The 16,601-nt window shown below is 39.5% G+C and overlaps 1 protein-coding gene and 1 pseudogene across 1 annotated transcript; one reads left to right on the plus strand and one right to left on the minus strand.

The window, feature by feature from the left end:
- Window positions 1-3,700: 3,700 nt before the first annotated feature.
- LOC143876953 (1-aminocyclopropane-1-carboxylate synthase 7-like) lies at window positions 3,701-6,589 on the plus strand (annotated as a pseudogene).
- A 2,487-nt stretch (window positions 6,590-9,076) lies between these two features.
- On the minus strand, window positions 9,077-15,366 carry LOC143877253 (ubiquitin carboxyl-terminal hydrolase 3-like). The gene is made up of 9 exons (XM_077379207.1): window positions 15,194-15,366; window positions 14,712-14,843; window positions 13,965-14,015; window positions 11,638-11,743; window positions 10,289-10,347; window positions 10,119-10,193; window positions 9,890-9,947; window positions 9,721-9,797; window positions 9,077-9,602 (listed from the first exon to the last, which is right to left on the minus strand). The coding sequence occupies exons 1-9, from the start codon at window positions 15,266-15,268 to the stop codon at window positions 9,504-9,506; spliced, it is 732 nt and encodes a 243-aa protein (XP_077235322.1). The 5' UTR covers window positions 15,269-15,366; the 3' UTR covers window positions 9,077-9,503.
- Window positions 15,367-16,601: the final 1,235 nt, after the last annotated feature.

Genomic DNA, 16,601 nt, shown 5'->3' on the forward strand with positions numbered 1-16,601 from the left:
CAGTATTAGATAAAAAAGAAATGAAATTTAAGAGGCGATGATATGGGGCGATGAGATTCCAAGAAAAATTGGGTGATAAACTTATTTTCTAGGAAAACACTTCTAAAACGGGATCTGTTAGGGGTAAAATTCGCCCACCACGAGTGGAGCCGAAAATTAGGAAAATGCCTACAACGAGAATCCGAGCCCTATATGGCAACCTTTCTAAAAGCCAGAAAGATATAATGAAAAAGAAATCCACTAGGATACTCAAAGATCTCCAAGATAAACAAAGATAAACATACAAATGGATTCCTTAGGGAAGTCGACCAATAAGGTAAGACTCCTGAGGAGGCAGACAAGTATTCTGAATTGCCTAGGACTCTTTGACTCTAGAAAAGGACCCAGGTGCGTATCTTCTTCTACCCCATAACCATGCTCAATCTCTCATTGTCCATAAACTAGTAGTGCTCTTTGGTGCTACTATCTGACTTGAGCGATGGAGTGGTCCCTAGAGTCCTCACTCTGAGCCCTCTAATGTCATGTTCTTTGAATGCATGTCATCTTACGCGGCCTTGTCTGTCTACAACGCTCGTCCGAAGCCCAGGTACGGATTTTGGCATCATCAAGATCCCTTCCTGAAAATAAATAGTTATGGTCGATCAATTTGACAATCTTAATGTGTAGTCGAGATACACTCCCCATTTTTTTTGTTTCATGCGCAGGTGTCACGATAGAAGATCCTGTGCTCTCTTTTTTCTAGCACGGGCTCCCTTCAGTCTAGCACATTTGGGAACAGATAGTGGAGCCAAGCAAATTGCCTCTTCACACGATACCAACAACAGTTTTTTTTTTCTCAAAATGGCAAAACTACCGCTTCTATGCCATGTGGCATGTAAGGACTTGTTGGGTTCCACTCTCGGCTCGGCAACCATAAATACAGACCTGCGAGACAGGTTGACATGACAATAAAACGATAACAGGGTGATGATAAATTCGCACCCTTTAAAGGAGGGTATTTGGAGGGCTTTAATTCTTTTTAACGTCAAATGGGTGTGAATTATCCTACAGGGGAAGAGAGAGATTTTGAATCTATCAAACCAAGGGGCTGTAAATTAGGGCTGCAACTCGGGTCGGGCGGGTCGGGTTTTGGAGAACCCAACCCTACCCGAGAAATATCTCGGGTCGGGTCGGGTCGGGTTTTTTTTTTTGGAAAACCCACGATTCCCAAACCCGGCCCTACCCATGATAAATCTCGGGTCGGGTTTTTTCACGTTGACGCAATTTTTTAAGGAAAATTCTTGTTTGGCAAGGCAACTCAACTCATAGAAGTAGAAATTACACTCACATTACACTTGAATCAAACAATGATGTAATTACACTCACACTACACTTGAATCAAACAAATCCGTAATCAAACAATGTTGTAATTACAATCAAACAATGTTGAATGAAACGCTTGAATCAACTCAACTCATAGAAGCAGAAATTACACTCACATACAATAACAGTGGGTGCGTGGGTTTTCACTTTTAACTTTAACTAACAATAGAAAAAAATGAACATACTATTACTTATGTAACTCGGGTCGGGTCGGGTCGAGCCCCTTCAAACCCGGCTCGACCCGAGATTCATGCGGGCTTTTGAATGCTCAACCCGGCTCGACCCGAAACCCATGAAACCTGAACCCGACCCAGGTTATTTTCGGGTCGGGTCGATGCGGGTCGGGTAAAACCCGGCTCGAGTTGCAGCCCTACTGTAAATAAACCAAGGGGCTGTAAATACTAAACTCCAAAAAAGAATAAAAGAAATTAACCATGTGTTAGGTAAAATAATTGAGTCGAATGTCAGCGAAAGAAATTCAACGCCCTGCAGAGATTCTTACTCCTGCATTTTACTGAACAGGCACTCAAATTCCAGTATGTGTTTGACCATAATCACACTATCTCAAGTAGATTGAAAGCTTTAAATAGAGGTGAAGGAATAAACGAGATGGTAAAAACGAAAAGAAAAAAATCACCAAGTGGTAATGGACTCATCGATAGTAAAAGGGTCGGAAGATATCACTAAAAGTAGGGCCTAGTGTGGGCTGTCTACCTTGGCCATAGGCATGAGGATGATTCTCCCTATTGATGAAGGCTGGGAGGAGAAATTAGAAGAAGAAGAACTAGTAGAAAAGGGAGAGAAGAATTGGGAGAGAGAAGCAGAAGAACTCACTCAATTCAATTATATTTCATGCAAAAGTTAAAAATTCCTAATACAAGAGGTTTATTTATAGGCAACTAAAATAAAATTCCATGGAAAGTAAAATCCATGAAACTAAAATATGGAAATAAAAAACATGTAAATAAATACTAATGGGCAAATATGCCACTTATTTGGCCTAATATCTGCATTGAAAAGAACTCGACCTTGAGTTCTAGTCCACTTTGATCAAATATGTAGATGAGCAACTCGAGCAATAGCAGTAGTAACCATGTTTTTAAATTTCGACCGAAATCCGAAATTTTGGTCACCGAAACCGAAACATACCAAAACCGAAATTCTCTCGAATTTTTGGAAATTTCGTCGAAATTGTTATTAAAATAATAATATTTTATTGTGTTAAAGTATATCGAACGAAATTACCGAAATTTCGAGCAAAATTTCATCCTAAAAAACGGGAATTTTGTGCGCGTGTACCAAATTTCGCCCGAAATTTCGGGATTTCGGCTGAAATTTCGGTTTTGGATAAGCCCGAAATTTTAGCCGAAACCGAAATTTAAAACCATGGTAGTAACACATCAAACTCTGTTATGTATAATACGCGTGATAACTGTGAGAAGCATCTGAAATGCCGATGGAATGAAAGTGAATCGCCCATGTAAAATCATAAATACGCGAACCTCTCTTGACAATCAAATAAGCTGGGAAGATGGCAATGCACTCCTCCTGGATCGGTGGAATCGTTATAACAGCTATAGGCAGTACAAAGGATCAGCCTCACATGGCTCTGTCACAATAACTATCTCGACTGTAAAATGTCAAGATTTTTCTCTAGATGCTCGGCAATTGGCCCTGTGAAAATCTCAGAATCGTCATGCTCAATGTCATGGGGCTTATTAGTCACTGTACTCCGTGGCTCTATATCTGACATAATCAGAGGCTCAACAACTATAATTGTCTCATCCACAATGCCAGCTAGATCACCATGCGACTCTGCAGTAGAGGTAGCAAATTCCTTCTCATACATGTAAAATTCTTAATATCTGTTTTCTGCTTCAATTTCGGCTACTCGTGCACATCGAGCTGCTGCTTTTCGTTCACAACGAGTAGCTTTTCGTTCATGACCGGCTGATACCAAATTTGATATAGGACCGGGAGAGAAATATAGAAGAAAGGGGAGAAAGAAAAGAAGATGAAGAATAGAGGAGAAAGAGAAGAACAAGAGAAGAAGAAGAAGAATAGGAGAAGAGAATAGAAGAATAGAAGAGTAGGAGAGTAGGAGAGGAGAAGAGAAGACGAGAAGAACTGGGAAGAAAGGAGAAGAAGAAATCTGAGGGAGAAGCTCTCAATCAATTCAATGAATCATCCAAAGTTTTTTTTTAATTCTTACTGCAATGAGGCCTATTTATAGGCAACTAAAATAAAATTTCCTGGAAAGTAAAATACCTAAAACTAAAACATGGAAATAAAAATCTTAGAAACTAAATAACATAAAAAACGTGTAAATATATACTAATGGGCAAATATACCACTTATTTGGCCCAATATCTGCATCACTTATTTTGATGGTTGGAAAGCATATGACCTCAACCCATGTGACCCAGTTCAAAACCCAACTGGAATTATCAGATGGCATTGGCAGAGAATCAGGTAAATATATGTACTATTATTTTATTTATTATCAATATTTCCTAATATTTTAATATATAAACTTCATTTTTAGTCAATATTTGGGCTCTTATCTAGAGAAACATCTGAAACTTCTTGCATGGAAGGGTGCACCCGTAAGCCTCAAGGAGATAGCATTAAATCAAGATTATCATGGCTTGGCATGTTTCAGAAAGGTAAAGTGTTTGTTTTTTTGCATATCAAACCCCACGCAGTATGTGATATAGTGCATGCACCTTTTTCACTGGTTATCACCATTTAAAAACTTCCTTAGCCATCATTAACATTTTTAAGTTGACTGATTTTACCTTCGCCTCGGAGTCTGGGTTTTGACATATTGAGTCAATATTGTGCATAACAGGTGCGAAGGTTGGCTATAACGATGCTTCAGCACTGTGGTGGTTTATCTTGTGGGTGAATCAATCTCTAGACTTTCCATGAGTTCGAGGTGATTTCGGCCATCTGAGACACAAGTCTTATTATTAGTCCATGGGACATATTTGCTCATTGGATGACCAAACCATCAGGTTTGGCGGATCGAGACGTGACAAATAATGCCTAGTTCTTTGGTGGGGGTTCAGCTATTCGAGCAATCAAAACTCTATTGAGTTAATGAAAAATTGACCGCACGTTGACTACTCCAGATGAGAGTCCCTTTTTACCTTGGAATTTTTGAATCCATGTTTGTAAAAACTGTCATTTCTCAAACCTTTCGTGCAGGCACTAGCCAGTTTCATGGTGGAAGTAAGAGGGAGAGTGGAAATTGATCCATATAGGATTGTTTTGACTGCTAGGGCCACTGCAGCCAATGAGATTCTGACATTTTGCATTGCAAACCCTGGAGAGGCCTTGCTTGTTCCAACACCTTATTATCCAGGGTAAATTGGTTTAATTTTCTCAATTTTCATTTATGGGCATGTTTGGCAACAATGAAAATAAAATTCATGGAATATTTGCTTACCCAAAGTGAGTGAAGGAGTAGAAAGGGCTGGTAAGAGACTTTGAGGATGAGTTGGTGCTCGAAAGGAGAAAAAAAATCATGTTTTACTATTTAATTTCCAGCTCCAATTCATGCTGTCCTCATTCACCACCGCCTTCTCACATCTATCCTTCTCTCCACGGCTCCACCCTCTCTATCTCTCTCTTACACTAGGTAAACCAATATTCCATGAAATACTTTTTCATGGTTGCCAAACATGCCCTATATTGTTTTAGCTTTAAAGAAAAGTATACATTCCATTTGTTAATGTCCCTACTGCTCCTTTTTGCAGGTTTGACAGGGATTTAAGGTGGATAGCTGTAGTAGAAATAATCCCAATAGAGTGCAACAGCTCTACTAACTTCCAAAAAACATTTCCAGCCTTAAAAAAAGCCTACCAAGGAGCCATGAATAGGGCTGCAACTCGAGCCGGGTTTTACCCGACCCGCATCGACCCGACCTGAAAATAGCCTGGGTTGGGTTCAGGTTTCATGGGTTTCGGGTCGAGCCGGGTTGAGCATTCAAAAGCCCGCATGAATCTCGGGTCGAGCCGGGTTTGAAGAGGCCCGACCCGACCCGACCCGAGTTACATAAGTTATAGTATGTATATTTTTTTCTATTGTTAGTTAAAAGTTAAAAGTGAAAACCCACGCACCCACTGTTATTGTATGCGAGTGTAATTTATGCTTCTATGAGTTGAGTTGATTCAAGTGTTTGATTCAACATTGTTTGATTGTAATTACAACATTGTTTGATTACAGCATTGTCTGATTCAAGTGTTATGTGAGTGTAATTACATCATTGTTTGATTCAAGTGTAATGTGATTGTAATTTCTACTTCTATGAGTTGAGTTGCCTTGCCAAACAAGAATTTTCCTTAAAAAATTGCGTCAACATGACAAAACCCGACCCGAGATTTATCATGGGTAGGGCTGGGTTTGGGATTCGTGGGTTTTCCGAAAAAAAAACCCGACCCGACCCGACCCGAGATATTTCTCGGGTAGGGTTGGGTTCTCCAAAACCCGACCCGCCCGACCCGAGTTGCAGCCCTAGCCATGAAGAACAAAAGGACTATAAAAACACTTTTCATAACAAACCCATCTAATCCTTTAGGACATACAATTCCTACTCAAACCCTTCACGAAATCGTAGATTTTGCCAAGAAAAAATCCATCCATGTAATTTCAGATGAGGTTTATGCAGGTACAGTTTTCTCCTCTCCCTTCAAAAGCATATTAGAAATCATACAAACTTCAAAGAAGTATGACCCAGAGACTGTTCATGTGGTTTACAACCTTTCTAAGGATCTGGGTCTCCCTGGATTTCATGTTGGAGCCGTATACTCATCAAACCAAAGAATAATCACTGCCTCAAGGAGAATGTCAAGCTTTTCTCTAGTTTCTTCACAGACCCAGATGTTCTCGACGTGTCTTGAAGAGAAGGCATGGGGAGTTTGTGAAGGGGTTGAGAGAGATTAGACTAGATTGTTTTGAAGGGAATTCTAGGCTTTTTTATTGGGTTAATCTAAGGAAGTCACTAAGGAGAGATAGTTGGGAAGGGGAGATGGATTTGTGGTGGGTAATTCTTGAAGGAATTGGGTTGAATGTTAGCCCAGGGTGTTCTTTTCATTGTGAGGAGCCTGGTTGGTTTAGGGTTTGTTTTGGGAATATGAGTGAGGAGGATATGGACGTCGGAGGTTTAGGGTTTTCATGTGTAGTTGTGACGTTAGTGAGGATTCTCATCTGGACTCATGCCTAGCACGTGTGCTAGACGCAGAGAAACCAGTAGGCTGATTGATTCGACTTGCTTATATTAGGTGACGACGTGTACTTGTGATTTTGTGGGGATTTGCTAGGGTAATAATCTTTCAAACCTTTTTAAATAATAAAAAACAAGATGGATTAGTGCAATTATCAAAATATGGTAAAGCAAAAGAGGGATTGAGTGGAAAGAGGCGAAAAAAGGCGATTTCGTGCGCTCCCTCCCTAGGGCTTCCGCCTAGCGAGGGAGGCGGTCTCTCTCTCTCTCTCTCTCTCTCTCTCTCTCTCTCTCTCTCTCTCTCTCTCTCTCTCTCTCTCTCTCTCTCTCGTCTCTCTCCATTGCTGCTTTTTTGAGTCTCGCGATCTATTTCTCGTCTTTCCTATTGTTGGTAAAAGATGAGCCGTGGAGGCCAAATCGGGAACCGTGAAAGCCAGATCTCGAGCATGGCTCTTCCATGGTGGCTAGATGTAGGGCTGTGGAGGCACGATCTGGGACCGTGGAGGCTGAATTGGGAGCCGTGGAAGTCAGATCTGAAGCCATGGAAGCCGTGAAGTTGGATCTGGAGCCGAGAAAAATCGTGGAGATTGCCGGAGGCCGTGAAATAGGGGTGCAACTCGGGTCGGGTTTGCCTCATCCTAGTCATTAGATGTTCCCCAACAAGAGGGTTAATTAGGAAAACTTTCACCAAGTTTTTTATTTCTTTCTAGATTTGAGTTATACAATGACAAAACAAATATAGAAGTAAAAATTTTATACATATCGGAATTGGAAATCTGGTTTCAGGTCGGGTCGGGTTGCCCGACACCTCAACCCGACCCAACCCAATTTTTAAAAAAACTTAACCCGACCCAACCCAAATTCGGGTTCAACCCGACTCAAGTTGCACCCCTACTGTGAAAGGCCTGGGGTGCTGGACCTGGAGCTGTGGAAGGCCAGCTATAGGCGGTGCAAGGCCGTGGATTATCGGATCTTGAGGCCATGGGGATCTGGGAGGCTGTGGATCGACGGACTTAGCAATGGGGTTGTTTGGGTTTGACTGTAGGAGGCTGTAGGAGGCTGTGGTCTTCGGAATCAAGATTGTGGGTGGTCTCCTGATGACGGGTGTAATGGCCAATGGAGGCCGAATCGGAAACCGTGGAGGCCAGATCTGGAGCATGGGTCTTCCGTGGTGGCTAGATCTAGAGCTATGGAGACTGGATCTGGGGCCGTGGAGGCGGGATCTGAAGCCATGGAGGCCGTAAAGCTGGATCTAGAGCTAAGGAAAACTGTGGAGGTTGCCGGAGGACGTGGAAGGCCAGCTATAACTTGATGACGATGGTGGGGACTGAGACTCCCCCGGCGGAGTTGACTTTTGTGGATGAGACGTTGAAGGGATTGGAGGTGATGACCGTGGAGAAGGGCGTGGTCATCGGTGGGGAGGATGACCTGCCAGGTTTAATGGTGATACGAGGTGGAGGCCGCCGAAGATCCGACGGTGTTGTTGGGTGGTCGACTATCATACACGGTTATGGGCGGACAATAGCTCTGGGCCTTCGAGCGGGATTTTTAAAAATTGAATTTGGAATGTGGTGGAGAAGTTTGTGTGACGTCACAGGTCACGATCTTAACTTGGTGAGCCCCACAATATGGCACTTTTTGTTGAATTCATTACAATTGAGGCTATTGAATAATGTAAAGGGTAATGGGGTTTTCTTTTGGGCCAAAGAGAATGCGTGCTCCTAGGCAATTCATACTATGTAAATATCGTGAGACTGCTCCGCATTGTAAATTTTGCTAGTATGAATATATTTGTCAATTTTCAAAAAAAAATTATCAAAGTATGATTGTGCTGATATCATTTCCTTGGGTTTTTTTTTTTTTTGCACACGTGATATTTTGCACTGTACATGTGGCATCCATTTGTTGGTCCGGACCGTGATATGATGGGACCCACCTGGGCATATAGTAGGTTATGGTCCAACCGTCCAACGGCAAATGAAGATCTCTGTAAATGAAGGCTTTGAAAGTCGTAACAATCAAAAGTGTGACATGAGACTCATAAATGATGGCTTCATCTAAGGGTCAGGATCATCCCATCAGGATAATGAAGCAATTAGTCTCTTACTACTTTGAATCAAAACTTGCAACAAACACTAGTAAACCCCAAAATTTGTGCAACCAGACCGACCCCATATGAAAATAAGAGGTAAAAGGTGAAAAGCAAGGGCCCTTAGTCATTGATTTTAACACCCTCTTCTTCATAGAAAGGAATGCTACCTAGGGGAAACGTCAGTGAAATACAATGATGTGACAAACTGACAACCCCACTACACCATAGTGGGTCCCGGCATTGATTGATCCGAATCGTCCACTTGTTAGACCTTGCTTTGGAACTTCTATGGCCCAAAAATCAAGCCAATAATCCAATGCATACCATCCACTTTATGGCCTTGCTTTGTATCTCCAATGGCCCAAAAAATCAGACCAATAATCCAATCCTTAACATCCAATAATACGTAGTTTTTTTTTTTTGAACATTCACACTCAAACTATATATAAGCAACAGCTCAAATTCAACGAAAAACAATACACATCATTGATCTGATCTATCCCTTCATAGAGCTATTTACCCAAAGTAGAAATGTAAGAAGCCTCAATTAGAGGAAGAAATAGTCAATTTTGAAAGAACCTCTTTCAGAGATGAATCTATCTGATTCACAGGAGTACAATCCCACCTTAAATAACACTACTGCGCTTGTCTTATTAACTCAAGAGCAAGGCTGCAGAACTGGGCCACTTCAACCAGCTCAGGCCCAACAGTAGCCATATGATTCCAGATGAAGGAGAAGAAAAAAAACCATCATTGGTTTTGCCAAAATGCGGATACACAAGGCTTCAAACTGGAATAAATTAGAAGGCAAACAGAGAGATTTTAAGGTGCTCCATCTGCTTTCTTTGAAAGTGCAATGACATTGAAGTTTAGTGAATCAGGATTTTTCTGGATCATGGTTTGTATAACCATTGCAGCATCCTGCCACGAGATAAATCATATAAACATAAAGTCGTGACAAACTAAAATGAAAAAGAAAAAGAAAGAGGAAATCGAAAGAAAATGCCGCTTCTGTTGGAAACTTTCAAGTCCGATTTACCTTCAATAAGCTGTCTGGTGAAGAGGGACCATGTGATAATGGTTGTGACCTTCCGCCATCAAGCTCATACAGTTCCCCTACCAACACATACATAACATCTATCAATAAGTAAAATGACTCGTACATTCCAAGTTCAACTTTATTGATATCGCTTATCAATCATCCATACCATCCACACATGCGAAGCAAATAAAATGCGTATCCACGTTCGTGTTGATGTTTGGAGCCTGTCGAGCCACGGATCAATGTTCAAAAAGACCATGTCACAGTGCAATATGAGAGCATAAAATGCAAGAAAATAGCATGTCAACATGCGTGGAACCAACAGAAAAGATCTTGTATATAGTTTTCTTTTCAGAGAACCGAGTTACTGAAAATAGGATTTGGATTGTACTTGCCTCAGTGTCTCCAGCAGTTGCTGCTACAGAATGTGCAGCCTCCAATTCTCTATCCCTTTCAAGAAAAGCCGCACGCTACAGTGCATTGGACGGATAGAGAAATATTTTGGTAAAAGAAATACAAAAATTCTTTGCTAAAAAAACTGAAAATACTAGAGTCGAAAAAGAACCTCCAGTGGACCCATGTTAGCCGTTGATTTGAAGAACCTATCCAAGAATGAACCCTCAACTGAAAATAAGCAATCCACAAAATTCGGTACATCATTTTAAGAAGGGATATGCAAGAAGCTTTCATTACTAAAGCATCTTTTACAAGCATGTCGTTATGAAATATGCATCACGAAAGATAAATCATGCTTTGAAGACTTTATGGGAATGTTCTTCAATTTTGGAAAAAACGCAAATAGAAAACGTAAAAAACGGGCAGAACTCATTTTGAAAAATGCACGTGAAACGTGTAGAAAACATGAGTGGAAATTACGAAAATCATTTTGGAAAAAACACATCAAAAATTGTGGAATAGATATTAAAAAAGAAAACAATGGCATATATTGTAATAAAATAAAAATAAGAAAAATTTAAATCTACAAAACCACATATTTCGTGTTTTCCTTGTGTTTCATGTGTGTTTTTTTATCATTTCTTAAACACTTCTAATGTGTTTCCTAAGATTTTTCTCATATGATTTTCTATCTTTTTCTCGATTCACGTTTCCCCAATATTTTTTTCATGTGTTTCCCTTTTCCGTTTCACGTTCCGTTTTCCTAAATTAGTTCCCCACCCTGGTAATTATGGTTAGACCAAACATAAACACAATGGGGCCTACACTAAACTCTCTAACAGGTACTTTGGTGTGGAGGAACGGTAGAGCATTTGAAAATATAACCAAATTCTATGGAAAATTAAATTGTCAATTATTAGATGGGCTATCGCTTGGAAACAGTTCAAGGGTTATACTTTTCAAGTGGATTGATATTTTGAAGCACCACAACCCAAAGAATAAGATTGTGGCTAATTGGCACCCTCCTCCAGCCAATGCTATTAAACTTATTTTTGAAAAATGTTCATTGGGTAACTTGGGGCATGCCGGAGTAGGTATGTTTAGAGATGCGGGTTGGAACATTTTATATTCCTACTCCCGACCAATTTGAAGAGGAAATTCTAACCAAGTAAGATAAGAGTTGTGCTAACTGGTTTGAAGATCTTTTGAGGACTTTTAATGGTTCTCTAATCATCAAGGGAGACTCTCCAAATGATATCTCATGTGTTGTGTCGTGCTATTGGGTGGTGGAGACTTGTGAATTACGTTCATGCTATTGCTATCATTCGTTGTGATTCCAAGTTTTCATTTTTTTCTGTTTGCTCGATACATTTGGTGTGAATAGGGGAATCACTGTATGAAGGGCAAACTCTACCTCCATTGTAATTTCCTACCTTCATTAATTTATATCTTTTCTAAAACATGTACACACCAGCATACCACTAACCATCCAGGGAAATTAAATTCAAAGATACTTACGAAGCTTGATTTCTGAAGATATATTTCCAATAGCATGAAGAAGGCCAATTGTTCCACAGGCATTTCCAACAGTTTGTTTCAAGAAATATACTTTCTCACTTGGTTCCTAAAAGCAAAGGGATTAAAGCACTAAGTTCTTTATTCAAATGCTGGAAGCAAGAACAAGAAAAATGTTAGCCCAGCAATATAGCTGACCAAACTAAAATGCAATTAGTTAACTAGTTATGGTTTATGCATAGAGAAGTACCTCAGGTACATGCTAAGATTATCCTGTTTATTGGTTCCATTTTGAAGGCTACACAAAGCATTTGGCCATACATTAACTAGTGGATGAAGTTGACAGTCAATGACACATATAATCATAGTATAGACATCCTAGTGTGAGGTGTGAGCTACCTTTAAGCAATGATTTCAGTACCCATCAATGTAACATCCATACACCCAAGCAGAAACACATAGTTCTTATCTAGGTCTCCTTCGAATCATTTGAAATTCTACATCGTAAATCCAATAACATACTAGGAGAAACATTTGATTCACTTGGATATCGAGATGTGTATGAAAGCGAAGCAACTGTTACATCTTAAAATTTTGGACATCAGAGGGTGTCCCCATCACCCAATCAAAAGACTTTGGAGTTTAAAATTAAGAAACTGAAAGGTTCTGAAGCACATAGACTCCATGTTGGAACTTAAAAGACGAATGGGGCTCATAATTAAAAGTGAGTGCTCCAACCTCCTCCCCAAAGGGTATCAACCATTCTAGATTTTCAAGAAACTATTCCATTTGCTATCTATAACTAAAGCCAGTGATAAACAAAATCTATAGCAGCAACAAGCACAAATAAGCTATATTTTGATTTGTGGAGATTTGACGGTAGTGCTTCAGGAGTTTTATGATGGGAAGCCTCTGAATAGGAGTATCGGGGTGTCGTTTATCACAATTATCCCAAAGAAGGATGGGGCTGAGAGAAGGTGATGAGGGAAGTAATTTCCAAGCCGCGGAGAGGGGCGCCAGATTCTAGATGGTGCCTGATTGTTCACGAGTGCTTTGGCAAGAGCGGTATCCAGTGTAAGCTAGATATGGTATAACGAGGTGGGCCAGCAAGTGTGGATTATATGATGAATTTTTTTATGAAGACAACAAAGAATTTGTAAATAAAAAAGGATTACATAAGCGCATCAACAGTCAAAGGCTGCTTAGAATACAACAGATGTCTGGAGATACCAGACTTAGACTAGAAAGTTTGCACTTCTCGGGATGTGCCAAAAACATCTCCCACTCCTGATGCTCTGGTGAATATTGTCAATATATCTCGCAAGATGCCATGGTCCAATGTTGTCCTTCTTCACCTAGGATATGGGATTCGATGAATCTCCCTCGACCTCTGATATTCCATCCATCTAACCAATAAAAATGATGATTCCTAGCCGCATGGCCCTAATCTCTGCCTCAGGCGAATTTGCATGGCCAATCGGTTCGGAGAAGGAATGAAAGATGTGTCCATTGCCATCACGGAAAACTCCACCAATGCCATCATGGAAAACTCCACCAATGCTAGTTGTTTCAGTCATGTTCGTTTGTTCAGATCAGTTCCCATTAGTTTTTTTTTTTTCATTTTGATTTATAAAATTTACCATTTTTCTTAGAAATGTTAGGTGGCTTCAATGGCCGATATGGTTGGAGAAAAACATCATTGATCCAAAGGATTTTTATTTTATTTTTTGGCTCTGGTGTGTGTGTTGGTGGTGGTTGGGGGTAATAGCAAAACCCTCTCATTATATGGATTACAAAGTTACAATTGTATTTTGATTTCAGATGGATCCTAACATGTTATTGATAAATGTTTAATAAAATATGTATACATGGTTTTGCTCTATTTTTTCTAGTATTCATATGTTTTTATAATTTTTTAAACTTCATAAAACATGTTTCATGCATTTTCTGAAATGTAACACCAAAACGCCAAATGTCCCAATGCAAAATGCCGTCAGGTGCCTATTAAGGCTCAATTCTCCCTTATATTTACAGAACGTTCCAATCCAAAAGGAAAAATTGAATGCCAAACAGAATTGAATTGACAACTATGGATGCACATATTGGTATATAAATTCAATAAGAAACAAAAAAAAATGTGGGATGAGAGTTAGAAATTACCTTCTATAAACAAATCTTTTGCAGATATTCATACTATAAAAAAGTATAATCAACCTAATTAAAAGCAGACAATAGCATCTTTGATAGTAAATGGATGACAAAATGAGACATCAAGGATAACTATTGGAAACTCCAATCCAGGTAGATAAACAAACTACCAACCTACTGACCTTCTTGGCATTCTCCATAGCCTCTTTCTCTGACATTCTGTCTGCTTCAGCCTGAAACAAGTGTCATATCAAACGATATCCCAACAGTAGTAGTTGCCTAGTTGGCAAGAAAATAAGAACTTGAAAACTAGGGATACTAAGGATGCGTTCGTCAAGGTTTCTCATTCTCACACAATTAAACAGGCAGGAAACAGATTGATGAGAATCTTCATAAGCCGCTATTAGTCGCTCCAAAGAATCCTAGTTTTTAGTCGATAAAGAAAGTAAAAATTCTGACCGAACGACAGTCTTGCTATATTATGGCGTTTCTCATTCTCCACACCTACAAAAGGGGAGAATCCCGTAAAAGAAAAGGTTGCTGAACACGCCCTGAATAAAGGAAGAGACATCTTTGTAGACTGCAGTACTCAAACCTTGGCTAACAGCAATGTAAATGGGTTCACACCGATGACAGGTGCAGGTCTAAAATTACAAACACTATACAATCAGGGTAGGGATTCTTTTCACCAGCTCATGATCTTTGTTAGTTACTCGAATTATATCACATAGGGGGGATCATTTGAACCATAGCAAGACATTACTACTAAATGGAACCCATTAAAAGACAATATTATTCTACAAATAGGATGATGATCAGAGAATGATGTCTGCCATGAAAACTGGACTAATCATAAGTAAAAAAAATAGCTACATTTACAAGATTAAGGATCCACAAAATTTAACTTAACGGATCTAATCGACAGCTACCTCAGCAGTGATGGGGAAAAGAAAAAGCACTGCGAGAACAGGCTTGGGAACCATTTCCAGGAGCTCATCATCCAAACCATACACATCATAGAACTCCGCTTCGTTCTCTGAGAGACCAAGTCCCCAAAGGAACTGCAACATAACCAAATCGAGCAACAAACAACAATATTCAGTGAAATAAAACGAATTTCAATGAGGGGAGAGGACGTAATCGATTCACTGTTTATAATTGATGAATAAGAGCTATATAATTCAGTGTTTTATAACCTTAATCAGAAAATTCAAAAAACCCAAACCCTAATCCGAAAATTCATGAAGGCAGGAGCACGGAGACAATCAGAATCTGATGGCTAATACAGAAAGAAGAGAAATGATTCGAAGGTATAAAGCTTTAACGGGTCTTTTACAATTTCAAGTGAACCGATGAGCGAAATTTCTCAAAAGAAGGGGAAATAGAACAGAAGAAAAGGGAGAAATAGAACCTGGTTCATGATATCTGGATTTGCTTCTAGAGGAAGCCATCTCTTAGCAGAAGGGTTCTCGTCTGGGGTTTCCATATAACGGGAAAAAGAAAGAAGTTTCTGGCTGACTAGAATTGAAAATAGAGGGTGAAGAGCGGGAAATAGGGTTCTGTGAAAAATGGCTTTTCAAGTGTGTGTTTTGTTATTATATATAATATATATATTTGGGAAAGAGGAGATTAACGGTATGGATCAGGTGGAATCTAATTCTAATAAAAGCAGTTGTTCTCAGCTTATGGATTAAGCAAGCTTGATTACCAAGCATGTGTAAATTATTTTAGAATGTTAAATGACCAAAATGCCCCTCTATGCTAATAAGAGGTGACGTCACAGAACTTTCAAAGAGGATGATTCATTAGACTCCTACCCAATTGTAATATAATGAGGTACATAATGAGTGTACAATTTTTTGGTGGGGATCTAGGACGGTGGGATCTCATGGTTGAGAAACAAAGCCTCAACCATAGAACTACGAACCCCCTCCCCCTTCTTTTTTTTTCAAAGGTTGTTAGCGGTGAATGATGCCAGAATCTACTTTACACGATCTAGCAGTGATATAGATAATCCTGTGTAGAACTTACACTCACAGGGAAGGTGTTAGTCGGCTCAGAGTTAATGCTTTAAACAATACTATTATATTAAGCTAGAAATTGGAATCACAAGAAAGTTAAAGGGAAGGAGATTAGATCCATAAATGTTACCAACACAGGTGAATAGAGACAAATTGTGACTCAACTTGGTCTTCCCAAACTACCTACGTACCCCTTTTTTTATGATCAAGTCTAACGTAGTTCCATTTATGAAGGTGAGGTTCCCTTTTTATAGAGAATAAAGTCCACAATAGTTAGAATCTTGCTGTTTTTAAGAGTCTTGCCTAATTGGTCGACTTCCCGGGGAGATAAGTTTATATCTATTTTTAATAGATATCTTGTTTCCCTGTACAAGCAAGTTACTAATATGGGACTCTTTTATTTGGAAAGCCACCGCCTTAGGGCATATTACCTCTTTGAGGGGTGGTTTGCCAATTATGAACGTTGCTATTTATGAGGGGAGGATAAGATTTTATCATCTTTCCTATCTAAAATTAGTTGGTCGGTTTCTAATTAATCGGAAGTGCCACGGTAAGTGCTGGTATGTAAAAACTATCTTTGGTAAATATTTATATAAGTTTTTGTCAGAAAAGCCGCACTTAAAATAATATTTTACATAGGAAAGGCATTAACAGACCATGGAATTTTTGTTTCAAGGTCTTTTAAGGATTTTTTCCACAACATGCCTTTACAGTGCACATGCATGGTGATTAGGGTTGTTTACTTGGTTTTGATCAAACTATTTTGTTTGTGTGACCAAAGGGCTACAGATGTGTGAT

This window comes from Tasmannia lanceolata, unplaced genomic scaffold, assembly GCF_043159265.1.
Source record: "Tasmannia lanceolata isolate RefF3 unplaced genomic scaffold, GAP_Taslan_0.1 ptg000005l, whole genome shotgun sequence".
NCBI lineage: Eukaryota > Viridiplantae > Streptophyta > Magnoliopsida > Canellales > Winteraceae > Tasmannia > Tasmannia lanceolata.

Excerpts from the sequence above, each read along its gene's own strand:
- LOC143877253 (XM_077379207.1), bottom strand. The coding sequence starts at position 15,268 with ATGGAAACCCCAGACGAGAACCCTTCTGCTAAGAGATGGCTTCCTCTA. Across the intron at positions 10,348-11,637 it reads ATCTTCAGAAATCAAGCTTC|TTGAGGGTTCATTCTTGGAT; the intron begins GTAAGTATCTTT and ends GCTTATTTTCAG. Across the intron at positions 10,194-10,288 it reads CTAACATGGGTCCACTGGAG|CGTGCGGCTTTTCTTGAAAG; the intron begins GTTCTTTTTCGA and ends AATGCACTGTAG.